At 45.5% G+C, this 22,054-nt stretch overlaps 1 protein-coding gene across 7 annotated transcripts in view; it reads left to right on the forward strand.

Annotated features, from left to right (window-relative positions):
- The window catches only part of LOC141116956 (NACHT, LRR and PYD domains-containing protein 3-like), a 226,283-nt gene that overhangs the window by 80,983 nt on the left and 123,246 nt on the right, over positions 1-22,054 (forward strand). For all 7 annotated transcript variants that reach the window (XM_073609480.1, XM_073609482.1, XM_073609481.1 and 4 more), the window contains exons 5-6: positions 8,152-8,323; positions 19,265-19,330. In XM_073609480.1, the coding sequence (XP_073465581.1) occupies positions 8,152-8,323; positions 19,265-19,330 (238 nt within the window). The remainder of the gene's footprint in view (positions 1-8,151; positions 8,324-19,264; positions 19,331-22,054) is intronic.

Below are 22,054 nucleotides of genomic sequence, written 5' to 3' on the forward strand. Positions count from 1 at the left end.
CCCCTTTGCTGCTCAGGTCTCCATGCTCCTCTATTCCCCCCCATTCTGCTCTGGTCCCCCATGCTCCTCTATTCCCCTTCTCCCCATGCTGCTCAGGTCCCAATGCTCCTCTATTCCCCCCCATGCTGCTCTGGACCCCCATGCTCCTCTATCCCCCCCCTTTGCTGCTCAGGTCCCCATGCTCCTCTATTCCCCCCATGCTGCTCTGGTCCCCCATGCTCCTCTATTCCCCTTCCCCTTTGCTGCTCAGGTCCCCATGCTCCTCTATTCCCCCCATGCTGCTCTGGTCAGACCCCCTATGCTCCTCTATTCCCCTTCCCCCCCCCTTTGCTGCTCAGGTCCCCATGCTCCTCTATTCCCCATGCAGCTCTGATCCTCCATGCTCCTCTATCCCCCCTCCATGCTGCTCTGGCCCCCCCGCAGCGCTCACCTCCTTTCCCTGCCTAGTTATGAAGCAGACTGAATAATGACCTGCTCCTCATATGATCCGGAAGGAGGGCTCAGGGCAGCCACACACAGCTGTGACATAAGCTTCCTCTGCACTCGTTCTCCTGCTCTTTCCTTTCCTGCTCTCCATCTAGGCAGGAGAACGAGTGCAGAGGAAGCTTATGTCACAGCTGTGTGTGGCTGCCCTGAGCCCTCCTTCCGGATTGTATGAGGAGCTTCTCAGTGTCGACTCCGGAGGAGAATGTCATTATTCAGTCCGCTTCATAACTAGGCAGGGAGAGGAGGTGAGCATGGCGGGGAGGGGGAGACAGAGGAGCGGAGGGGTGGCGGTCCGCTGTCACTAAAGCTGGCCCACTGAGTCATCGGCCCACTGGGAAACTCCCGGTAGACCCGATGGCCAGTACATGCCTGCTTCCAAATGTGAAAAAGGAAGAACTTCTTTTCCCATAATGACGGAGTTAAAAGCTCATTGATGAAGAATGGGAAAGATGTGATAAGACCAATTTACAGTAAAGGTCAGCAAGCTTTATCCAATGAAGCTGGCTGATGCATGTTTAAGCAACGCACTTCCAGGAGTGGATGGGGCCGACCAGCATCAGATGCACAAGTGTCTTTGCCTTTTAATACCTTTAGGAATCCCACGGATTGAAAAAAATGTACTTAAGGCTGGTTCACACTGGATGCAGTCCAATGCGTTTTTATTGGAGTCGAAAATGCACGAACAGTGTTTACCATGGATTCCAATGGTCTACATCACACCAGTGCTGTGTGGTCCAGTACAGTCCACTAAAGGAGAACATGTTGCATTTTTTCTCTATGGAACGTGTCCATAACATGGCAAATACATTGAAAAAGCACCTGAACACCTCAAAAGTGTGCATGCAGAAAAACCTCTTCAACTCAGAAATTGTAGTGAACTGGCCTGCAGACTTGCAGAAAATTTATACTGTGGCATGTTTTTTGCCTGTGGACTAGTGACAGGGCTGTGATGTTTAAAGCATTAATAAATGGCCTTTATTTCAAGTGGAACCTGCAGGAGTGGGCATGGTTCGGGAGGACTTAAACCTGGCTGCTGACTTTTGGCCGAGGCTTCAGTAGACCTAGTTCTAGGGCTGGCACATTCAGTCACAGCCATGAGAGCTTTGTGGTTGTGCCACTGAAGGGATTATGATGCTTCCACACAAGCCCTTTGTAACGTTCTCCATAATAGGACGTTGTTGTTTGGCAAAGCGGTGGATGAAGCGAGTGACAGAAGAAATGTCAAGAATGTGGTCACAATTAAACAAGAGGAAGCGGCCGTCTTTTTTGCTCAAATTTGTCGATCTTCAGAAGGGTCAGGAGGCCAAATCTAATAGGCCAGGCTTAAATTTACCAGATCACAATGAAGGGGGCTCAAACTTCCTGTGTACATGGAATCCAATCCAGAGCAGGCTGCTAGACATTTGGAAAATCCTTTCATTCATGACTAACAGAACTCAAGTAAGAAAGAATTACTGCAAGATTACGTATAAGAATTATGCTGCAACAGGTCCATAGTGCTGGTGCCTCTAAAAGAACAAATCTGGGGGTTTCTCCCCATTCTTTCTAGTACCCAAGACTTCAGCAGCTTTCCTACTGTCTGGGTTTGAATAATTTGAATGGGTGCATACACAACAAAGGGTGCAAGATCGACCATGCAAACAGTCATGGCGATAGCTCAGCATGAGGACTAGTTAGAGTCAATCGTCCGTCCTGTCGTGTATACTTCCATATATCAATCAGTGTGTAACACCAGAGACATCTGAGATTTGCCGTGACTGGCTGTCACTTCCAGTTTAGGTGTTTTCCATTTTTTAAATTTGGTACTGCACAAAGAAACTTTTTGAACATTTTGAAGGCAGCAGTGGCAGTAATTCTTCTTTGAGGATAAGGCCCTGCCATTACTTGGACAATGTTTTGATTGTCGCAGGTGTAAGCCAGGAGCTGGCAAAGCATCACAACCTTGTCCTAGAAATTATTTTCCATGTTCAGTCGACTAGTGAAAAAACAGGAAAAACAGTTAACCCCTTCTTAAGCTATGAGGGTCTTGGAGTAGTTTTCTTATCATACATCAGGGGACACAGAGCCATAGTAATTACTGTGTGGGTTATAGGCCACCTTCAGGTGATGGACACTGGCACGCCCTAAATTAAAAAGTGCACTCCCTATATAACCCCTCCCACTGCTGGGAGTACCTCCGTTTCTTTTGCCAGTGTCTAAAGTGTTGGTCACGAGTAAAGATGTGCTATGCTGAGCTCCACTGGAGCAATTCCTTGCTAGCTATGCAGACGGATCCATTCAGAGTGTCTGATCCTGGCCGTATTGAATGGTACCTGGCCTCGTATCTGAAGAAACAAGGTTTTTGCCTGTGAATGCTCTCCTTTGGGAAGCTGGACCCTGGGATGCAGTACTTTTTGGTATTAAGGCCATAAAGTTTTTACTGCCAGGGTGCTGTTGCAGGTCCAGGATTGTGGGTTTTCCTTTTAGGATCCCCAGCTCCTGAAGGTTTAACGGAGCCCACCGTGAAGGGTGAAGATTGGGTCTGTTGATACCCTGCGGCGGGAAAGGTAAGTGGAGTTTTTCTAAGAAATTTTACATTTTTTTCTTCCTTTTGCAGTGGAACAGCCATTTGAGGATGTTTGGATAATTCATCCAAAGAAATTCTAGTGGGAAAAGTGCCCCCTTTTTCCATTTAAGTAAAGGAGTAAATATATTTTAATTTTTAAAAGCTCCTACTTTTGTGCCAGGGGCATAAGCCTCCAGGCAGTCACAATGGCTTCTGCCGTCAGGTTCAGTAGGTAATCCTTCTTGGGGAAGGAAACCTACAAGATACTGTAGCCTCCTTATGAGGAGGTGCCCTGCTAGCTCAATAGGGGGAATTCTTCTGCAGTTCTCATGGATCTGACAGGAATACGAATGGGGGACTTCCTCAGTAGCTCCAAACTGGAGTTCCAAGAGTTCCCGTCTCCTCGTTTTTTCTTAGATCAAACGTTCCTAAGGATCTAGAGAAAAAGAAGTCTCTCTCCGCATGGAGTTTATCCGATCAGTAGTCTCCTTCCTACAAGGGGGAGAACTTCTGGCATCAATCGACATCAAGGATGTTTATCTCCATGTGCCGATCTTCCCGCTCACCAAAAATTTCTACGCTTCGAGGTAGAAAATCTACATTTCCAGTTTGTAGCTCTACCTTTTCGGGCTAGCTGCTGCACCTCAAGTGTTTATAAAGATCCTGGCTCCTCCGTTAGGGCTCAAAGTTTAACGATTCTAGCCTACTTAGACAATCTAATCTGGTTAGATCAATCGGTAGCCCGTTTAAACCAAGGTCTGGTTACCGCAGTCAGCTACCTGGAATACTTAGGTTGGATCCTCAACCTAGAAAGATCCTCATTAAAACCATCAAGAAGATTGCAGTACTTAGGGTTGATCATAGATACAGTCCAGTAAAGGGTATTTTTTTACCCCAGGAAAGAGTCGGTTCCTTAAAGGAACTGATTCGGTGGGTCAAAACAAAGAAGAATCCTTCTACTTATCTTTGCATGTTATTATTGGGAAAGATGGTGGCTTCTTTCGAGGCCGTTCCTTATGCGCAGTTCCATTCAAGACTGCTGCAAAACAGTATCCTGTCAACTTGGAACAAGAAGGTCCAAACTCTGGACTTCCCGATGCGTTTATCCGCCAAAGTGCGTCAGAGCCTCAATTGATGGTCGTTATCCAAGTATCTTCAAAAAGGAAAATCCTTTCTACTGGTTACCTGGAAAGTGGTAACAGATGCCAGCCCTTTGGGCTAGGGAACAGTCCTAGAAGAAGCGTCTGTCCAAGGGAAATGGTCTAAATCAGAGATGACCTTGCCCATCAATATCCTAGAGATTCGGGCAGTACGCCTGGCCATGGAGGCCTGGACGCTCAGACTACGAAATTGTCCTGTCAGAATCCAATCCGACAATGCCACAGCTGTGGCTTATATCAATCACCAAGGGGGCACGAGAAGTCGTGTGGCCCAGAAAGAGGCGAATCATATTCTGTCTTGGGTAGAAAGCAAAATTCCTTATCTATCAGCAATTTTCATTCCAGGAATGGAGAATTGGCAGGCGGAGTCGCTAACAATTGTTCCCAGGAGAATGGTTCCTACACCCCAGCATCTTTCTGTCAATATGCCAAAAATGGGGAGTTCCGGACGTGGGTCTATTGGCGTCGGGGTTCAACAACAAGATCGACAACTTTGTGTCAAGGACAAGGCATACGGAACAGATGCCTTGGTTTTTTCCATGGGATCAGTTTTCACTGATCTATGCTTTCCCTCCTGTTCTGCTTCCGCGCCTTCTTCGCAAGATTAAGATAGAAGGGAAGATTCTTGTGGCCTCAGCGTGGCCCAGGAGATCTTGGTTTGCCGAGATCATAAAGTTGGTGGTAGGGGACCCTTGGACCCTACCACTGTGGCCAGACCTTCTTTCGCAAGGTCCGGTATTCCATCCTTCCTTACAAATGCTCAATTTAACGTTTTGGCTATTGAGACCCACATTCTAAAAGACTGTGGGCTGTCGGCTTCAGTAGTTTCTACTTTGGTTAATGCTAGGAAGCCAGCCTCCAGAGTCATATACTAATGAGTCCGGAAGGCATATGTCTCCTATTGTGAATCCAGGAGTTGGCACCCCAGAAAATATGTCATAGGTAGGATCGTTGAATTCTTACAGATGGGGTTCATAACTAGTATTGGCTCTATGGTACATTCCAGCGGTAGTTCTCATAGAGAATCATCTGAACACACAGCTTCCGGTATTTGTAACAATGAACAAAGGTGAAATGAGAGAGGGTGGATTCACACTGCCATGGGTTTTGTCCGTTGGTGTTTGTCTTCCTCCAGTGTCCTTGATTATGAACGCCTTTATGTCATACAGGTGGTTTCCACCTGCCAAAGAGGACTTGGTTTTCATTGCTCCCCAGATGTCATTCAGCACCACCAATCCTGTTTCCGGTCAGACAAGATCTTTTATGCCAACATCAATGGCAGCAGCCCAATTCAGTGAGACTCTGAATAGCCTGGCTATTGAATTGGCCAGACTAGAGGTGCAGGGATTCTCATCCGAGTTCAGACCTTGGCGAAGACCACAACACCATGAACGCTACATATGAGGATATAAAGGAAGCTTGTTATGTTTTCTCAGCAAAGTTTTCTCTCCTGTGTCCCCAGCTGTAGACCTTTTTACAATTGGCGCTTAAGGTTGGTCTGGCATACAACTCCACTGAACAAATGCTTTTTGCAGGCCGTAGTCCATATACGACCACCAAGGACATTTTTGTTCCCTTCATGGGACCCAGGCTTGGTTCTGAAAGCGCTCATAAAGGCATCCTTTGCTCCAATAGCTTAATATCCATTGTGGTCCCTAGTGGTAAAACTAGTTCCTCTGACAGCAGTTGCTTCAGACAGAAGGATGTTGGAGGTTGCAGCGCTTTCCTGCAAAGAACACCCTTTAAAAGTCTATGAGAAATCAAAAGTGCTAATTTTAAAGGCTTATATGCATGGTATTGTCATAAAAAATGTTTGGGGACTTGGGTCCTGCCCCAGGGAACATGGATCAATGCAAACAAAAAGTTTTAAAAACGGACGTTTTTTCGGGAGCAGTGATTTTAATAATGCTTAAAGTGAAACAATAAAAGTGTAATATTCCTTTAAATTTCGTACCTGGGGGGTGTCTATAGTATGCCTGTAAAGGGGCGCATGTTTCCCGTGTTGAGAACAGTCTGACAGCAAAATGACATTTCAAAGGAAAAAAAGTCATTTAAAACTACTCGCGGCTATTAATGAATTGTCGGTCCGACAATACACATAAAAGTTCATTGATAAAAACGGCATGGGATTTCTGCACAGGGGAACCCCGAACCAGAATTTTAAAAAAAAATGGCGTGGGGTCCCCCTAAATTCCATACCAGGCCCCTCAGGTCTGGTATGGTTATTAAGGGGAACCCCGCGCCAAAAAAAAGAAAAAAGGCGTGGGGGTCCCCCTCAAAATCCATACCAGACCCTTCAGGTCTGGTATGGATTTTAAGGGGAACCCCGGGCCAAAATTTTTTTTTTAAAATGGCGTGGAGTCCCCCCAAAAATCCATACCAGACCCTTATCCGAGCACGCAACCTGGCAGGCTGCAGGAAAAGAGGGGGGACGAGAGAGCGCCCCCCCTCCTGAACCGTACCAGGCCACGTGCCCTCAACATTGGGAGGCTGCTTTGGGGGATCCCCTTCAAAGCACCTTGTCCCCATGTTGACAACCCTTGCCCGGGGGGGCTTATCGGAATCTGGAAGCCCCCTTTAACAAGGGGACCCCCAGATCCCAGCCCCCCCCGTGTGAAATGGTAATTTCAGGCGTCCCTAGCAGAGCCCCTCCTTACATCAGGCATCCCCAGCAGAGCCCCTCCTTACATCAGGCACCCCCAGCAGAGCCCCTCCTTACATCAGGCGTCCCCAGCGGAGCCCCTCCTTACATCAGGCATCCCCAGCGGAGCCCCTCCTTACATCAGGTGTCCCCAGCGAAGCCCCTCCTTACATCTAGTGTCCCCAGCGGAGCCCCTTACATCAGGTATCCAGCCATTGGAGCCCCTCCTTACATCTATCAGGTATCCTAGAGGTGTCTCTGCTGCCATCACAGAAGAGAGGCCAAGGGGGAACAAAATAGAGGCGGAGCCGGCTGCATGGTTACAATAGAAACTGAGCTGCGGCACCACCCATCCCCGCCCCTTTCCATAACAGGTCACAGAGACTGGCAGTGGGGCGGGGCGGGGGGTGGGTGGCGACTCAGCTCAATTTTTATTGTAGCCACCCAGCCAGCCCTTTTCTTCTGGTTTTCTTGAAAATGGCGGCTAGTGGAGACATGGTCGCTGCCGGCCGCGGACCTTGGCAGCGAAAAATCGTGAAAAAAATTATTTCCTGGGACATTTCCCGGGAAACGATAACATCGGGTAAAGGGTCTAAATCCCAGGAATGTTGCGGGAAATTTGGGACAGTTGGCAAGTTGGCAAGTATGCATTAGTCAGCACAGAAGGACCTCTGTGATCTGTGTGGAAGCAGCGGGCTCTCTGCAGAGGTCAGACATACCTACTGCTGAGTCAGAGCTAGAGCTCTCCAATCAGCAAAGTATACACTCCCTGCTGATTGGAGAGCTCTAGTTCTGAGGCAATAGGGAAAGGGGCATGTCAGATCACTGCAGAGAGGACAGCAGCAATGATGTGAATTTAGAACTAAAGTGTGAAATTAAGAAAATAGACAACCCCAAGACCCACTGGAGGAAAATTATTATTTTGTGTTTCTTCAATAAAAACTCCAGCTGAATATGAAAGTCCTCCTCAGACAATTCACTAACACAACTATCAAAGTCACCCATAAATCTCCTTCATTTTACATTTCTTTCACCCCCTGAACACCAACTGATATTTCAGATCAGGCTGACGGTGGGAGTGTCTGCACTGGATGCTAAAAATGTAAAATAAGCTGTGGTGTACAAATCCCATCGACCATCACTCTCTTGCCTGCAGCTTTGAGTTCAGACATGTGATGGAATTGTAACTTAATTATGACAAGATTTTATTTTCTGAATGGAGCGTTCAGAGCAACCAGAATTATTTTTATGGTTTAACTTTAGGAATATAGGAAAGTTATATTTTTAACAGCAGATTTGGAATAATAAATCTTTTACAGAAATACGAGTCAATGGAAAAAGACCCGTCTTCCTTCTCTTACACCTTATTACAAGATATTCGGGATTGGGGAAGAAAAGCTGTGATTGGATTCTGGGTATGTCTCTATGCGCTACAGAAAGATCATCCTCATCCTAATTTATTGGCCATTCTGGATGAGATCATACAGACAGGTAAGAGGACAGGAAATAATGATTGACACCAATTATGTGAAGTGTAAGGCTGGGTTCACACTTATGCAAATTGGATGCAGGTTTCTCCAAGAAAGGCTCCTGTGTGTCTTTGGCTCAGTTTCAGGTCCAAATTCAGGCAAAAATTCAGACCTAATTCGGACCTGAAACGGTGAAAGGGGACCTAATACTGCAAGCTGCGCTGCACATAGTATGAACCAAGTCTAAAGCTGACCACATTAGAATAGAAATTCAGCTGTTCAGGAAACACCAACCATAATTCAATCCATGTATGGGCAACCACCCTGTCAGATGTTAACTACTCAATCAGCATCGCAGGCTACAGCCCCTCAATCAGAATTCACTGATCAGCATTGGAGGCTGTAGCTCCACCATCAGAATACACTGATCAGCATTGCAGGCTATAGCCCCACCATCAGAATACACTGATCAGCATTACAGGCTATAGCTCCACCATCAGAATACACTGATCATCATTACAGGCTATAGCCCCACCATCAGAATACACTGATCAGCATTGCAGGCTATAGTCTACAATGCTGATCAGTGTATTCTGATGGTGGGGAAGTCTCCTCAATGTCAGAATACAATAGCACAGTGGGAAGGATTCCTCCATTCACAGGCAAGCTGACATGGGGTCCCATACAGCCAATACTTCAGTTATGAATGAACACAGTGATGATCAGTATCGATCACTCATTGTGTTCATTCAGGAAGGGAAGGGGCTGGTAAATATTACATATATACCAGGCCCTTCCCCCACTTTCCATCTAGAAAGATCCTATTGTGTGCTTGCAACTGCCGGCAGCAAGGAGAGTAGGTAGGCCTGGCTGCATTTCCGGGGTAGAGGGGCCACAAAGGTGGCTTGGGCATCAGGGGGAAATGTATGGTACACAGGGAGGGTGATTAGTGTGGTGGGGGGCAATTACTGGAAGCGATCCCCTGTATGACTCTGCAGCAGCTGAAAGCCAACCGGAGGGAGGAGAGAAGAAGCCAGCTTTTAGCTGCTGCAGAGAGAGCCATACAGGAGATTGCTTCCAGTAATTGCCCCCTGTGCCGATCACCCTCCCTGCCCACATCCAATTCACCCTGCTGCCTTGGCGCATACAAGAGGACCAGTGGTAACCTGTGGCTTTGTGTAACAAGAAGGCAGGCTGTTATCATTGTGCCCAGTTCTCTCTGTGGACTACAGGAACACCCCCTATTATGTTATGGAGGTGTTCTGCAGCTCTCACACACACCCTGTCCTAATGTGTTAAGACTGCTCCTCTATAGATACAGCACAGTGAGTAATGTAGTCACATTAATACAGAAAGTGGGTTATTGGCAGGCATTATCAGGTAAACATAGAGAAAAAAGTCTGGAAATAAGGAAAACGAATGCAGCTACCGCATCTAAGGAATGATAAGTTGCATTATACAAAATTTCTATTTTAGGGTATTAATGCACTTTAAACTATAAAACCACTAGTATAGCAATAAAATATGCTCATTCCACTCACAATACAATTTTAATCAGAACACTTCTGAGTATTTATATATGGTATATGCAGTATATGGCATATGAAGAGCTTCAATAGCCAGTTAATGTAACATAAGTGTTAAAGATGAACTCCAGGCACAAAAAGTTTTATATAAAGCTGAACATGGGTAAACTGCTCATTGTTTTCCAGGGGAGAGTAGTGCGGTGATATACTTATCTAATCCTCTGATCCTCCAAGCACAAGGCCGGTCCTGCATCCCGTGCTCCAGTATTCTTAAAAATAGGACTGTTCCTGAGTCCACCGCTGGATGCGGCATACACAATTTTCCAGCGGTATAAATTTTCTGCTCACTCCTAGAAAAAATGAGCAGTTGACCCATGCAGTGCGGGCACAACCCCATTGAATGGAAGAAAAAACATTTCCTGAAGTTCAGCTTTAACCACTTCAGCCCCGGAGGATTTGGCTGCCCAATGACCAGGCCATTTTTTGCGATACGGCAATGCGTCGCTTTAACTGACAATTGCGCGGTCGTATGGTGCTGTACCCAAACAAAATTGATGTCCTTTTTTTTCCCACAAATAGAGCTTTCTTTTGGTGGTATTTGATCACCTCTGCGTTTTTTTTCTTTGCGCTATAAACAAAAAAAGAGCGGGGGGCGTGGTTTGCCTTGAGAGAAGATGGCTGCTTGATCCCTCAGCTCCTGCTCACCACGGCCTTTACATCAGCAAATACTAGAGACATCCGACATTTCCTGACTACCCACTATGGGAACTTCCTCCCGTGGAAACTCGCAGTCACGTTCCCGCTCCCCGAGAGAACTTACCGGCCGCACGAATCACACTATTCCGGAGATATTCCGCACCCAGAGGCCTAACATGGCGGCTCCTCTTCCCACCTCAAATCCTTCCCAGGAACTGACTGGTATTCTTCTCACCCCAACAATACCTCACAACTCACAAATAGAGAATGACAGCACTTCGCTCCGTCAACCGAGTCTAAGAGATCTCCAAGCTGTGGCAACTGACATTAAGGACACTCTCTTCTCTGCCATTTCGGACCTACGCCACGAACTACAAGCTATTTCAGGGAGAGTGCAGCGTGTCGAGGATGATGTGGCACTACAAGGCTCAGCAACAAAAGCGATTCAATATGCAGTGAACTCCCATACTATGCAACTTAGAGATCTTCAGCGACATGTTGAAGATCTCGACAATCGGGGCAGAAGACATAACTTTAGGGTGAGAGGCCTACCCGAATCTGTGGAACAGGACCGTCTTCTACAAGTTGTCACAGGCCTCTTCAACAAACTCCTAGATAGGCCTCATCACACTCCAGTGGCTATGGAGCGAATACACAGGGCGCTCCGTCCCAGGGGCAGAGAAGCAGACCCCCCACGGGATGTCATCTGCTTTGTGAATGATTACACAATCAAGGAAGAAATCCTCAAGAATACAAGAGAAAAACCGCGGCTGGTATATGAGGATCACCATATACAGATCTATCAAGATCTTTCAGCGATCACACTGAGACATCGCAAAGACCTCCGACCCTTACTAGACGTCCTGCGAAACAACGAAATCCGCTACCGATGGAAGTTCCCGTTCGGCCTCTCTGCCTCCCATCAAGGCCGCTCTGCCCTACTAAGAGTTCCAGAGGACCTCGAGGGATTCTGCCGCACCTTAGACATTCCGCTGGTGTCGGTCCCGCATTGGTATGAGGAATTCAACATCTTACCTCACAACCGCCACTCTCCAGCAGAAGAACCGATGGATGCCCACAGCACCAGCTTCCGACGACGCAGATCGCCCTCACCGATCAGACCAAGCCCTTCAGGAGGATCCCGGCACCCGCCTCCCAGCCCCATGACAGCGCCTCTGCCTAGAAGAGCCCGCCGTGATCGTTAACACAGCCCTAGGCCCCTGAAATACAATATCCTTCCCAGACACTACCGCGTACAGCCACTACTACACCTCTACCACCTTCTCCTTTTTACAGATTCCTGACCCTGTATCGACTACCTCTCCTGCATTTACCGACACTCTGCAATGGAATGACCACTTCACCAGACTGCTATGCAGTATCACCCGAGACCCGACCTTCCTTCCTACACGGATCCTTCCCAAATATGCATTGCCTGCCTCTGTTGGGGCCTACAAAAGATTAAGGACATTTGACTGACATTGAACTGAGTCGCCTTACCATGTCCCCCTTTGTTGCTCATCTTCCTTGAGAGACCGCCGGTCCGGGGCGACTGCAGATTCCGTTCCTCACCACAGCCCGTTTAAGCCCCATGATACATACCTCCGGTACTCATCAAAAGATGCTGGTACACACTGTTATTCTGCTTCGAGTCCGGGACCTACGACACGGGCTCTGCAGAAATTAACGAGTACAACTGTTCTGTACAAATGAGCAAAAACCGAAGGGTAACATATTAGATGTTATAAGTTTATGTTAGAAGTTTTAAGTTATAAGTGGTTACTACCTCCTGTTTCAGGAAGACACAATTACACTTCACCACATATTGACGTTATAACAAACACACATCTCAGGCACAATCATTAATCAAACTTTTTCACTGCACCGCATAGTTCCTTAACCCACAACACACTCTCTGCAGTTTAGCTCTCTACTACCATCTACTGGCCACTCGGCCAAAACGCTTGTACTATGCTAAACCCTATACCCCACTACACCCCATACGCAACCACAGACAAAAATCAATACAGAATATAGCATACACTCCTAACCCTTACCAGCATATTGAGTGCAACAAGATATGATATTTATCACTATCATAACCGGTCCCTCTCCTCCGTGAATAGGCTCACATAACAGCAGGGAACTGATCCACCCTCACTATGCTGCTTGTACCTGAAATCGCCACATACACATATGCTCCTGTCATAAGCACATGAGAACACACACCGATAACACAAGAGATGATGAGGATTTCTTACACAATCCTAATACCAAACCCACTCTTCTACAATGACGACTTCTCAACGAATGGGCTCTTTACTGCCACCTTCTGGCTTTGAACACACCCTCTCCACAATTGTAAACCCTCATTTACTAATGTAGACCGATACAAACAAGACTGACAACACCATCAACATGCTACATAACATTTATCTATAGCCTACAAAACACCAGAGGAATACACTTAATATGGTACTCAGCAAACCCCGTCAACCCCTTACGGATCTACACACATGAACAATTTCTAGATTATTATGGTTCTGTAATATTGTTTTTACATGGGTTTGCTTCCTCTGCCTACATACACGCATCAAACGGGTTAAGCTAGCTATGTTGTCTTTTGATTACCATTCTATTCAAACATTGTTATGTTACTAAACGAGAGTGTCACCACGTATATTATGTTACCTTGCTTACTCAGACTTAGGCAAGCCTACTATATTGATCAGATATCTAGTAATAGATGTTTATTTGATAATGAAACAATGTTTTTTAAGGTTTTCTCTCTTTGTGTCTTTTCCCCCTCTCCGATAAGACTGCACCCATAAATACCCTCCGCAAATTCATCCGCCCCCACTCAATCTAAAGTATACATAAACACCGATATAAGAAACTATCTGAATATCTCGCCAGCAATACTTACTCATTTCCCTATCTCCCCAGTGACCTCATTCTACCTAATTTCCCAACATGAGTTCCACATACTTGTCTCCCCCGCTCCACCACATATATAAAATGAGGCTGATGGTGGGCTGGACTGCTCTGACAGATTTTTTTTCACCAATAGTAGACATCTCTTGATAGATAAACCAACTCCCACACAGTGGTCAAGCGAATCTTAAACAGCACCTCATACATACAAATCTACACGTACCACTGACCTTATCCGGTTAGTAAATTATTGTGTCCCTTGTCACTGACTTCGGTGATTGAGGACACACTTATTACCGGCATTGCTCACCCTCCCGGACCCCTGTCTCCTGGCCTTCCCTACCCGCACGCACATATCTCTCAACCCATCCTATCACTTCCTCCATAGCAGCAAGTACTACCCTCCTAAATACACTCACACACCATTACAATGACGAATCCGTCCACAAACACCCATAGCACCAAACTCAAACTTATATCACTAAACATAAAAGGCCTCAACATACCAGAGAAACGCTCCAAACTACTCCTCACTATGCACCAAAACAAAGCTGATATCGTTTTCCTTCAAGAAACACACTTTAGATCCGACTCTACTCCAAAATTACAAAACCACCGATATCCCACGGTATACCTCGCTACCAACCCGTTACACAAAACAAAAGGAGTCTCCATACTTATCGCCAAATCCTGCCCCATTCAAATCACGGAGTCTCTAATAGATGAGAACGGCAGATACCTCTTTCTTAAAGGCTCCCTCCTCAATAGGAAGTTCACCTTAGCGAACATATACGCCCCAAATTGTGGTCAGGTTCCTTTCTTTCGAAAAATCACAGAGACACTTACGACCTTTCAAGAAGGTACCCTCATCCTGGGGGGAGACTTCAATATTCCACTCAACCCGATCCACGATACATCCACCGGCTCCTCCTCCCTCCCGTATTCGGCCCTTAAGACGATTAAATCTTTGCTCAATCAACTATTACTGCATGACTCATGGCGTACCCTGAACCCAAACGTTAAAGACTTCACATTTTATTCTGCCCCCCACGACAAATATTCAAGAATAGACTACATCTTTCTAACACAAAAAGACTTATCTCTAATCCACCGCGCCTCAATTGACCCAATGCTTCTCTCCGACCATCACCCCACTTCTCTTACACTTCAAATCCCAAACACGACACCTCGCTCACAAACATGGAAACTAGACCCATCACTTCTGAATGACCCTTCCATCATGACTGAGGTCGAACCAAACCTCAAGCATTTCTTTCAAGAGAATGTCTCAGCGGACATGTCCCCACTTACTATTTGGGAAACACACAAATGTGTAATCAGGGGCATTTTAATCGCAGCGGCGGCTAAACGCAATCGAACACGTAGAAAACAATACTCAGATCTCATTAATAAAATCCATCGACTAGAAAATGCTCATAAACACACCCAAGCCCTCTCCACTATGACAGAACTACTTCAAGCTAGAAAGGATCTATTAGACATACTAGACACCCAAATCCGACGTAAATATATCCTCTCCAAAAAAACGTTCTATGAACATGGCAATAAAGCCAGCAAAATGTTAGCTCGGGCCTTACAAGTGACAAGAGCTCACACAACGATTCACTCCATCACTGATCCCACGGGAAGCAAACTTACCAAAACCCCAGACATAGCACAACAGTTTGTACACTACTATAGTAAACTATATAATCTTCACCCCTCTAACTCTTCCGCAGATAAAAACAAACGAACGGGAATGATAATCGACTTTCTACGACAATATGGCCCCACCCCTATCTCGGATTCAACTGCTCAAGATCTAGCATCCCCCCTCACCAAAGAAGAAGTAGACCTAGCTTTGAAACAACTAAACTCAGGTAAAAGCCCCGGCCCCGACGGCTTGACAGTAGGATACTACAAAACGTATGCAGAAACACTCACCCCCTTCTTCCTAAAAGCCTTCAATTCCTTCGCAACCCCTAAGACACCGCCTCGAGACCTTCTAACTGCTCATATAGCGGTAATCCCAAAACCGAACAAAGACCCTTCCCTTGTCACCAACTACAGACCTATCTCGCTTCTCAATGTGGACCTGAAATGGTATGCAAAAACCTTAGCTAACCGTATCTTACCACTTTTACCCCAACTTATTGCACTAGACCAGGTCGGCTTTGTTCCAGGAAGAGAAGCAAGAGATAATACTCTAAAAGCTCTTAATATCCATCACTGGCTCACGCCCAACCGCTCTGGCGGATTTATGCTTTCTCTCGACGCGGAGAAGGCGTTTGACAGGGTGGCCTGGGACTATATGTTAGAAACCCTACGGATGATCGGTCTTCCCCCAATGATGCTTAATTTCATTTCAGCCCTCTACTCAAAACCTACTGCCAAGGTCCAAGTAAACGGCCACCTGTCGGACGCCTTCTCCGTGTCGAATGGAACCCGCCAGGGTTGCCCACTCTCCCCCTTAATTTTTATCCTATCCCTAGAACCTTTCCTGCGACGTCTGAGAGCCAATCAAGACATCAAGGGAATTACCATCAAAAAACGCACATACAAAGTAGCTGCCTTTGCAGACGACATACTCCTATTTCTCACCGACCCCCTCACGACGATACCCAACCTACTCAAAGACTTTAACACTTTTCATACCCTCTCCAACCTTCAAATAAATTACTCGAAATCGACAGCCCTGAATATTACCATCGACCCTAAGATATGTCGCCAATGCCAACTCAACTACCCGTTCTCGTGGAATGATAAAGCAATTCAATACCTAGGCATTCTATTACCGACCTCCTTGAACGACCTATACACCCTAAACCATGCAGCAATCTTACAAAAAATACAATTAGACTTAAAAAAATGGTCCTCGGGACTGTTTTCCTGGTTCGGCAGGGCCGCAATAATCAAAATGAATATCTTACCCCGACTTCTATATATTTTGCAAACTATTCCCATTAAGCTCCCGAAGACATTCTTCTCCACTTATCAAAAAGCCTGTACGTCATTTGTATGGGCCAAACTACGACCGAGACTAAGCTTCCAGAGACTGACTGCCCCCAAAATATAGGAGGCATTGGCCTTCCCGATCTACGCAAATACCAGCAAGCGTGCCATCTTACAAGAATAATTGACTGGAACATACACTCTACACATAAAGACTGGATTCACATAGAGCAATCATTCTCAGATCTCCCTCTGTCTCATCTCCCCTGGATCTCCAACTCCAAGATCTCTCCTGAACCCAAACGTCACCCATTAATTAACCCCACACTAGCCACCTTCCACACAACTTGTAAACTACATAAAATTTCCTCACTTAAGGGCCCATTGACCCCATTACGGATGAACCCAGACTTTCTGCCGGGAATGCACTCCACCTTCTTAGCAGATCGCTGGCCTCACCCTACTGTAAAAGCTAAACATTTTTTCGATGGAAATCAATTCTTGTCCCAAACAGCGCTAGCTTCAAAAATGAACTTGAACTCTTTCCCGTTCTGGACGTACGTCCAACTGAGACACTTCTTTGACAAACCTAAACCTAAACCGGACTGGTCCAGACCTACCACCACGTTTGAAAACTTATGCGAAAGTGAAGACCCCCAAAAACATCTGATATCCCAGACATATGCACTCCTATTCACAACCCATACACCGTCGAAACACTGGACTACCAGACAATGGGAACAGGACCTCTCAATAACTCTCACCGACGCAGAATGGGAAAAAATATATACCTTGGCCCACAAAGGATCAATTAATGTGCAAGTACAGGAAAACGCCTTTAAAATATTATCAAGATGGTACAGATCACCACTGACACTACATCATATTGACCCGTCAATTACCCAAACATGTTGGAGATGCAAAACTGAAATTGGATCGTTCCTACATGTCTGGTGGTCCTGCTCGAAAATTCAACCCTTTTGGGTAGAAGTGCACAAACTAATCAGCAAGATAACAACTTACACGCTAGACTTCAACCCTGCAACACTCCTGCTCCATCATTCCAAATTGCCACTGTCAACCTACCTCCGATCTCTGGCCATGCACATGGTGAACGCTGCTAAGCTTTGTATCCCTCTCAAATGGCGCTCCACAGACCAACCATCCATCACAGACTGGTTCACACGCATACAAAAAACGATGGTCATGGAAGACCTTATACATCAGGCCAAAGAAACACAACCTAAGTTCATCAAAACATGGACATGTTGGATTCACTTCACCACCACTGACGAATACAAACAATATCTTACATAACACCACGGTCATCGTGATAAAGACTAACATAACGCTTATTTCCTTACCCTGGATAAATACTGTTCCTTTCACTTTCCCCTCTGTTATTGAGGATTCCCCATACCCCCAAACTCAAATCGACAATCACAAGAATATTACTCTCTGCTGACAATACTTACGTATTTTTTTACGTATAATTTTCCCCCTCACTATACGATCTAATATTACAATTTAAATATAATGATTTACCTTTCTCGCTCAAGAGTTCAGCGGCTGCGTCCGCAACAGCATACAGAACTGTATTTTACTTTTACTTATTCTTGTACTATTCTCTCCCTCCTCTGTATTTGTTATTGTTACTTTTGTGTAAAAACCAATAAAAACATTTAACAAAAAAAAAAAAAAAAAAAGAGCGACAATTTTGAAAAAAAGCAATATTTTTTACTTTTTGCTATAATAAATATCCCCAATAAATATATAAAAAAACAAATTTCTTCCTCAGTTTAGGCCGATATGTATTCTTCTACAGATTTTTGGTTAAAAAAAAATCACAATAAGCAAATATTGATTGGTTTGCACAAAAGTTATCGCGTCTACAAAATAGGGGATAGATTTATGGCATTTTTATTATTAATTTTATCTTGACTGAGACATTATGGCGGACACATCGGACACTTTTGACACATTTTTGGGACCATTGACATTTACAGAGCGATCAATGCTATAAAAATGCAATGATTACTATGTAAATGACAGGGAATGTCACTGACAGGGAAGGGGTTAACACTAGGGGGCGATCAAGGGTTAACTGTGTGTTCCATCACTGTGTTCTAACTGTGTGGGGATGGGACTAACTAGGAGAGATGACAGATGGCTGTTTCTACTTAGTAGAAACACACGATCTGTCTTTTCTCCTCTGACAGCACAGGGATTTGTGTGTTTACACACACAAATCCCCATGCTGGCTCTCGTGCACCCGATCGCGTGCCCTTTGGCGGCTCTTAAAGGGGCAATGTAGGGGTACGTGATTTTGCACAGCCGCGGCACTTTGCTGATGTATATCGGCATGAGCCGGTCGGCAAGTTGTTAAATATACTGTATAATAACCAAAAATTATATAAATATGATTTGTGACCATAAAATGCCCTTGCAAACCCATATATTACCTTGTAAAAGTAGCAGTGACATCATCACTGTGCTGTACATAGCCCGAGCAGAGCTGTGGGAGGGGCCAAAAAAACTCCACCCACTACAGAAAACTACAGCAGGGAGCAGAGAAAAGACCAGCTACCCTGTACAAGGAGAGTGAGCAGCAGTGAGAGGTCTTTATTACAGGAAGGAAAAGTCTCACTCGGGATTACTGCACAGATCTGCAAGAAACACACTAAGATTAAAAAAAGAATACACATGTATTAAGACACTGTTTGCTTATCCCGGAGTTCAGCCTAAAGTTATATTATTTTGTTTAGATATCAGTCTAATGTGTGGTTTGATGTATGTTAAAGGTCAGCTTCAATCATGTATAACTCAGATCCATCATCTTATATTCATCTCTATAGGTGAGGGTCTGGTAAAGCAGATTCTGCTGGATGAACTCGGACATTCCCCGACTCCGGAGCTGAGAGGTAAATAAAACGCAGGATGTATCTGATAACACACACGACTCACTGGTGTTGGAATATTTACACTTTTTTTGTACCATCTACTCCACTGAGGGCTTCTGGATCTAACAAAGTATTAATATTGATATTAGAGTTGTCCTGATACCGATACTAGTATCGTTATTGGTACCGATACCGAGCATTTGCCCGAGTACTTGTACTCGGGCAAATGCTCCGATGCTTCACCTGATCCCTGAACTGTCAGGGTGATCGGTGTGGAGGGGGAGTTACAAGCACCTATCACCCTGTATAGATTTCAATAAAGCCTGACAGCCGTTTCTCCGCTTCTCTCTCCCCCCGCTTTCAGCTGCTATAGTGAAATCTGTGGTGATCAGTGCTTGTAACTGCCCCCAAAGCTGCACCGATCACCGCTGACTGTCCCTGTATCCTCCTTCAGTCCCCCTCTGTTCTGCTGCTGTCCCCCTCAATGTCCCCCTCCGTGCTGCTGTCCCCCTCCCTTCTCCTCCGTTCTGTCCCCCTTCGTTCTCCTCTGTGTCCCCCTCTGTTCTCCTCCTTTCTGTCCCCCTCCGTTCTCCTCCGTGTCCCCCTCCTTTCTGTCCCCCTCTATTCTCCTCCGTGTCCCCCCTCCTTTCTATCCCCCTCTATTCTCCTCCGTGTCCCCCCTCCTTTCTGTCCCCCTCCATTCTCCTCCGTGTCCCCCCTCCTTTCTGTACCCCTCCATTCTCCTCCTTTCTGTCCCCCTCCGTTCTCCTCCGTGTCCCCCCTCCTTTCTGTCCCCCTCTATTCTCCTCCGTGTCCCCCCTCCTTTCTGTCCCCCTCTATTCTCCTCCGTGTCCCCCCTCCTTTCTGTCCCCCTCCATTCTCCTCCGTGTCCCCCCTCCTTTCTGTCCCCCTCCGTTCTCCTCTTTTCTGTCCCCCTCCGTTCTCCTCCGTGTCCCCCCTCCTTTCTGTCCCCCTCCGTTCTCCTCCTCTGCCCCCTCGATCTTTCAGGATGGAGAGCGGAGATAGGAGCCAGTAAATCAGGCTCCTTCCTTTTGCGAATGAACAGTCAGTGATCACTGACTCTGTCCATTCACATAACTGAAACATCGTAACCTGTGATTACGATGTCTCAGTTTATGAATGGAGAGGAGCCTCTGTCTCCTCTCCATTCATTTTCAGTGCAGCTGAGGCTGCTGAGAAGGGGACTGGGAAACATGTGTCCTCAGTCCCTTTCCCTGTCTCAAGGGGGAGATGTCAAGGGTCAACCCCCGAACAGGGCTAATAATAATAATAATAAAAAAAAAAGAATTGCAATACATAATAAAAAGAAATTGTAAAAAATAATACAAAATAAAATAAAAAACACACTGACACTGTCCACTCCCCCCCCCTCTTATAAAAAGAACGCATTGTAAAAAACACATAACAAAATAAATTGTAAAAAATCATTAAAAAAAATAATTGTAAAAAATAAAATTGTAAAAACAAAAACAAAAAACTACTGACACACGTGCCACTGTCACATGACATTAAAAAAAAGTATCGGTAATCGGTATCGGCGAGTACTTGGAAAAAAGTATCGGTACTTGTACTCGGTCTTAAAAAAGGGGTATCGGGACAACCCTAATTGATATGCATGCTACGATTACACCAGATCCCACGTCTGTCTTTTTGGCTTTAGCAGAATCAGAATTCTTGAACATTGCATTTTATTTCAAGTCCAGAATTTCATTGCAGTGAAATGGATCTATGAAATCAGATTTCATCAATGGACAGCTGTATTGTCCTTTACCAATCGCAGTCTTTTAGCTTCAGCTGTCAGTGTGAGGCAGCATACATTGTCAGAGATTTCATAGTGATCACATGGCTGGGAATCTGTCAGGAACCATGAATCAGACAGAGACCGAAAATGCAGTAAAAAGCCCCGTTAGACTTACCGGAAATGGTATTTCCATTAATCTTCCAGGACAGCTACTTGAGAGATGATTGGCTCCGCCTTCTACAGGGAACACAAACCAGACACAATTTAAAGGCCCCTCCCTCTCCTCTGACCCTTAGTTGTTTGAAGATCAAGTAAAAAACCTCCACCAAAAGTGAACTCGGTAGAGGAAAAAACAGAATCTCACTAAAAGAAACACCAACCGGGTAAAAAATAAGGAGATCAGTGAATAAAGAATAGGGTGGGAATATAGACTCTGTCCTGGAAGATTCATGGAAATACCGTTACCGGTAAGTCTAACAGGGGTTTTTCCCTTCATCTTCCAGGACAGCTACTTGAGAGGATAAGCAAGATTCTATACCTTAGGGAGGGAAGACAGCCTGAAGCACTTTCCTTCCGAAGGAGAGGTCCTGGCAGGAGAGCATCTGGACTCTATAATGCTTGATGAATGCATGAGAGGAGGACCAGACAGCAGCTTTGGATATATCTTACTAAAATGCACCCGCTCTTTCCACCCAAGACGCCAGAGATCTAGTAGAGTGAGCCCTAACTCTGGTAGGAGGGGTTTGCCCTGATAATCTGTAGGCTTCACAAATAGCTTCTCTAATTTATCTAGCAATGGAACCCCTGGATGCCTTGGAACCCTTTTTTGGGGATACTAAATGAAATTAGTAGATGGGAAGATTTCTTAAATTCACTAGATACTTCTAAGTAACGCAGAAGACATCTTCTTACATCCAGAAAACTAAATCTTTCCTCCTCCGAATTCCTGGGGGAGGAACAAAAACTAGGGAGAACTACTTCCT

This window comes from Aquarana catesbeiana, linkage group LG13 (assembly GCF_042186555.1).
Source record: "Aquarana catesbeiana isolate 2022-GZ linkage group LG13, ASM4218655v1, whole genome shotgun sequence".
Lineage (NCBI taxonomy): Eukaryota > Metazoa > Chordata > Amphibia > Anura > Ranidae > Aquarana > Aquarana catesbeiana.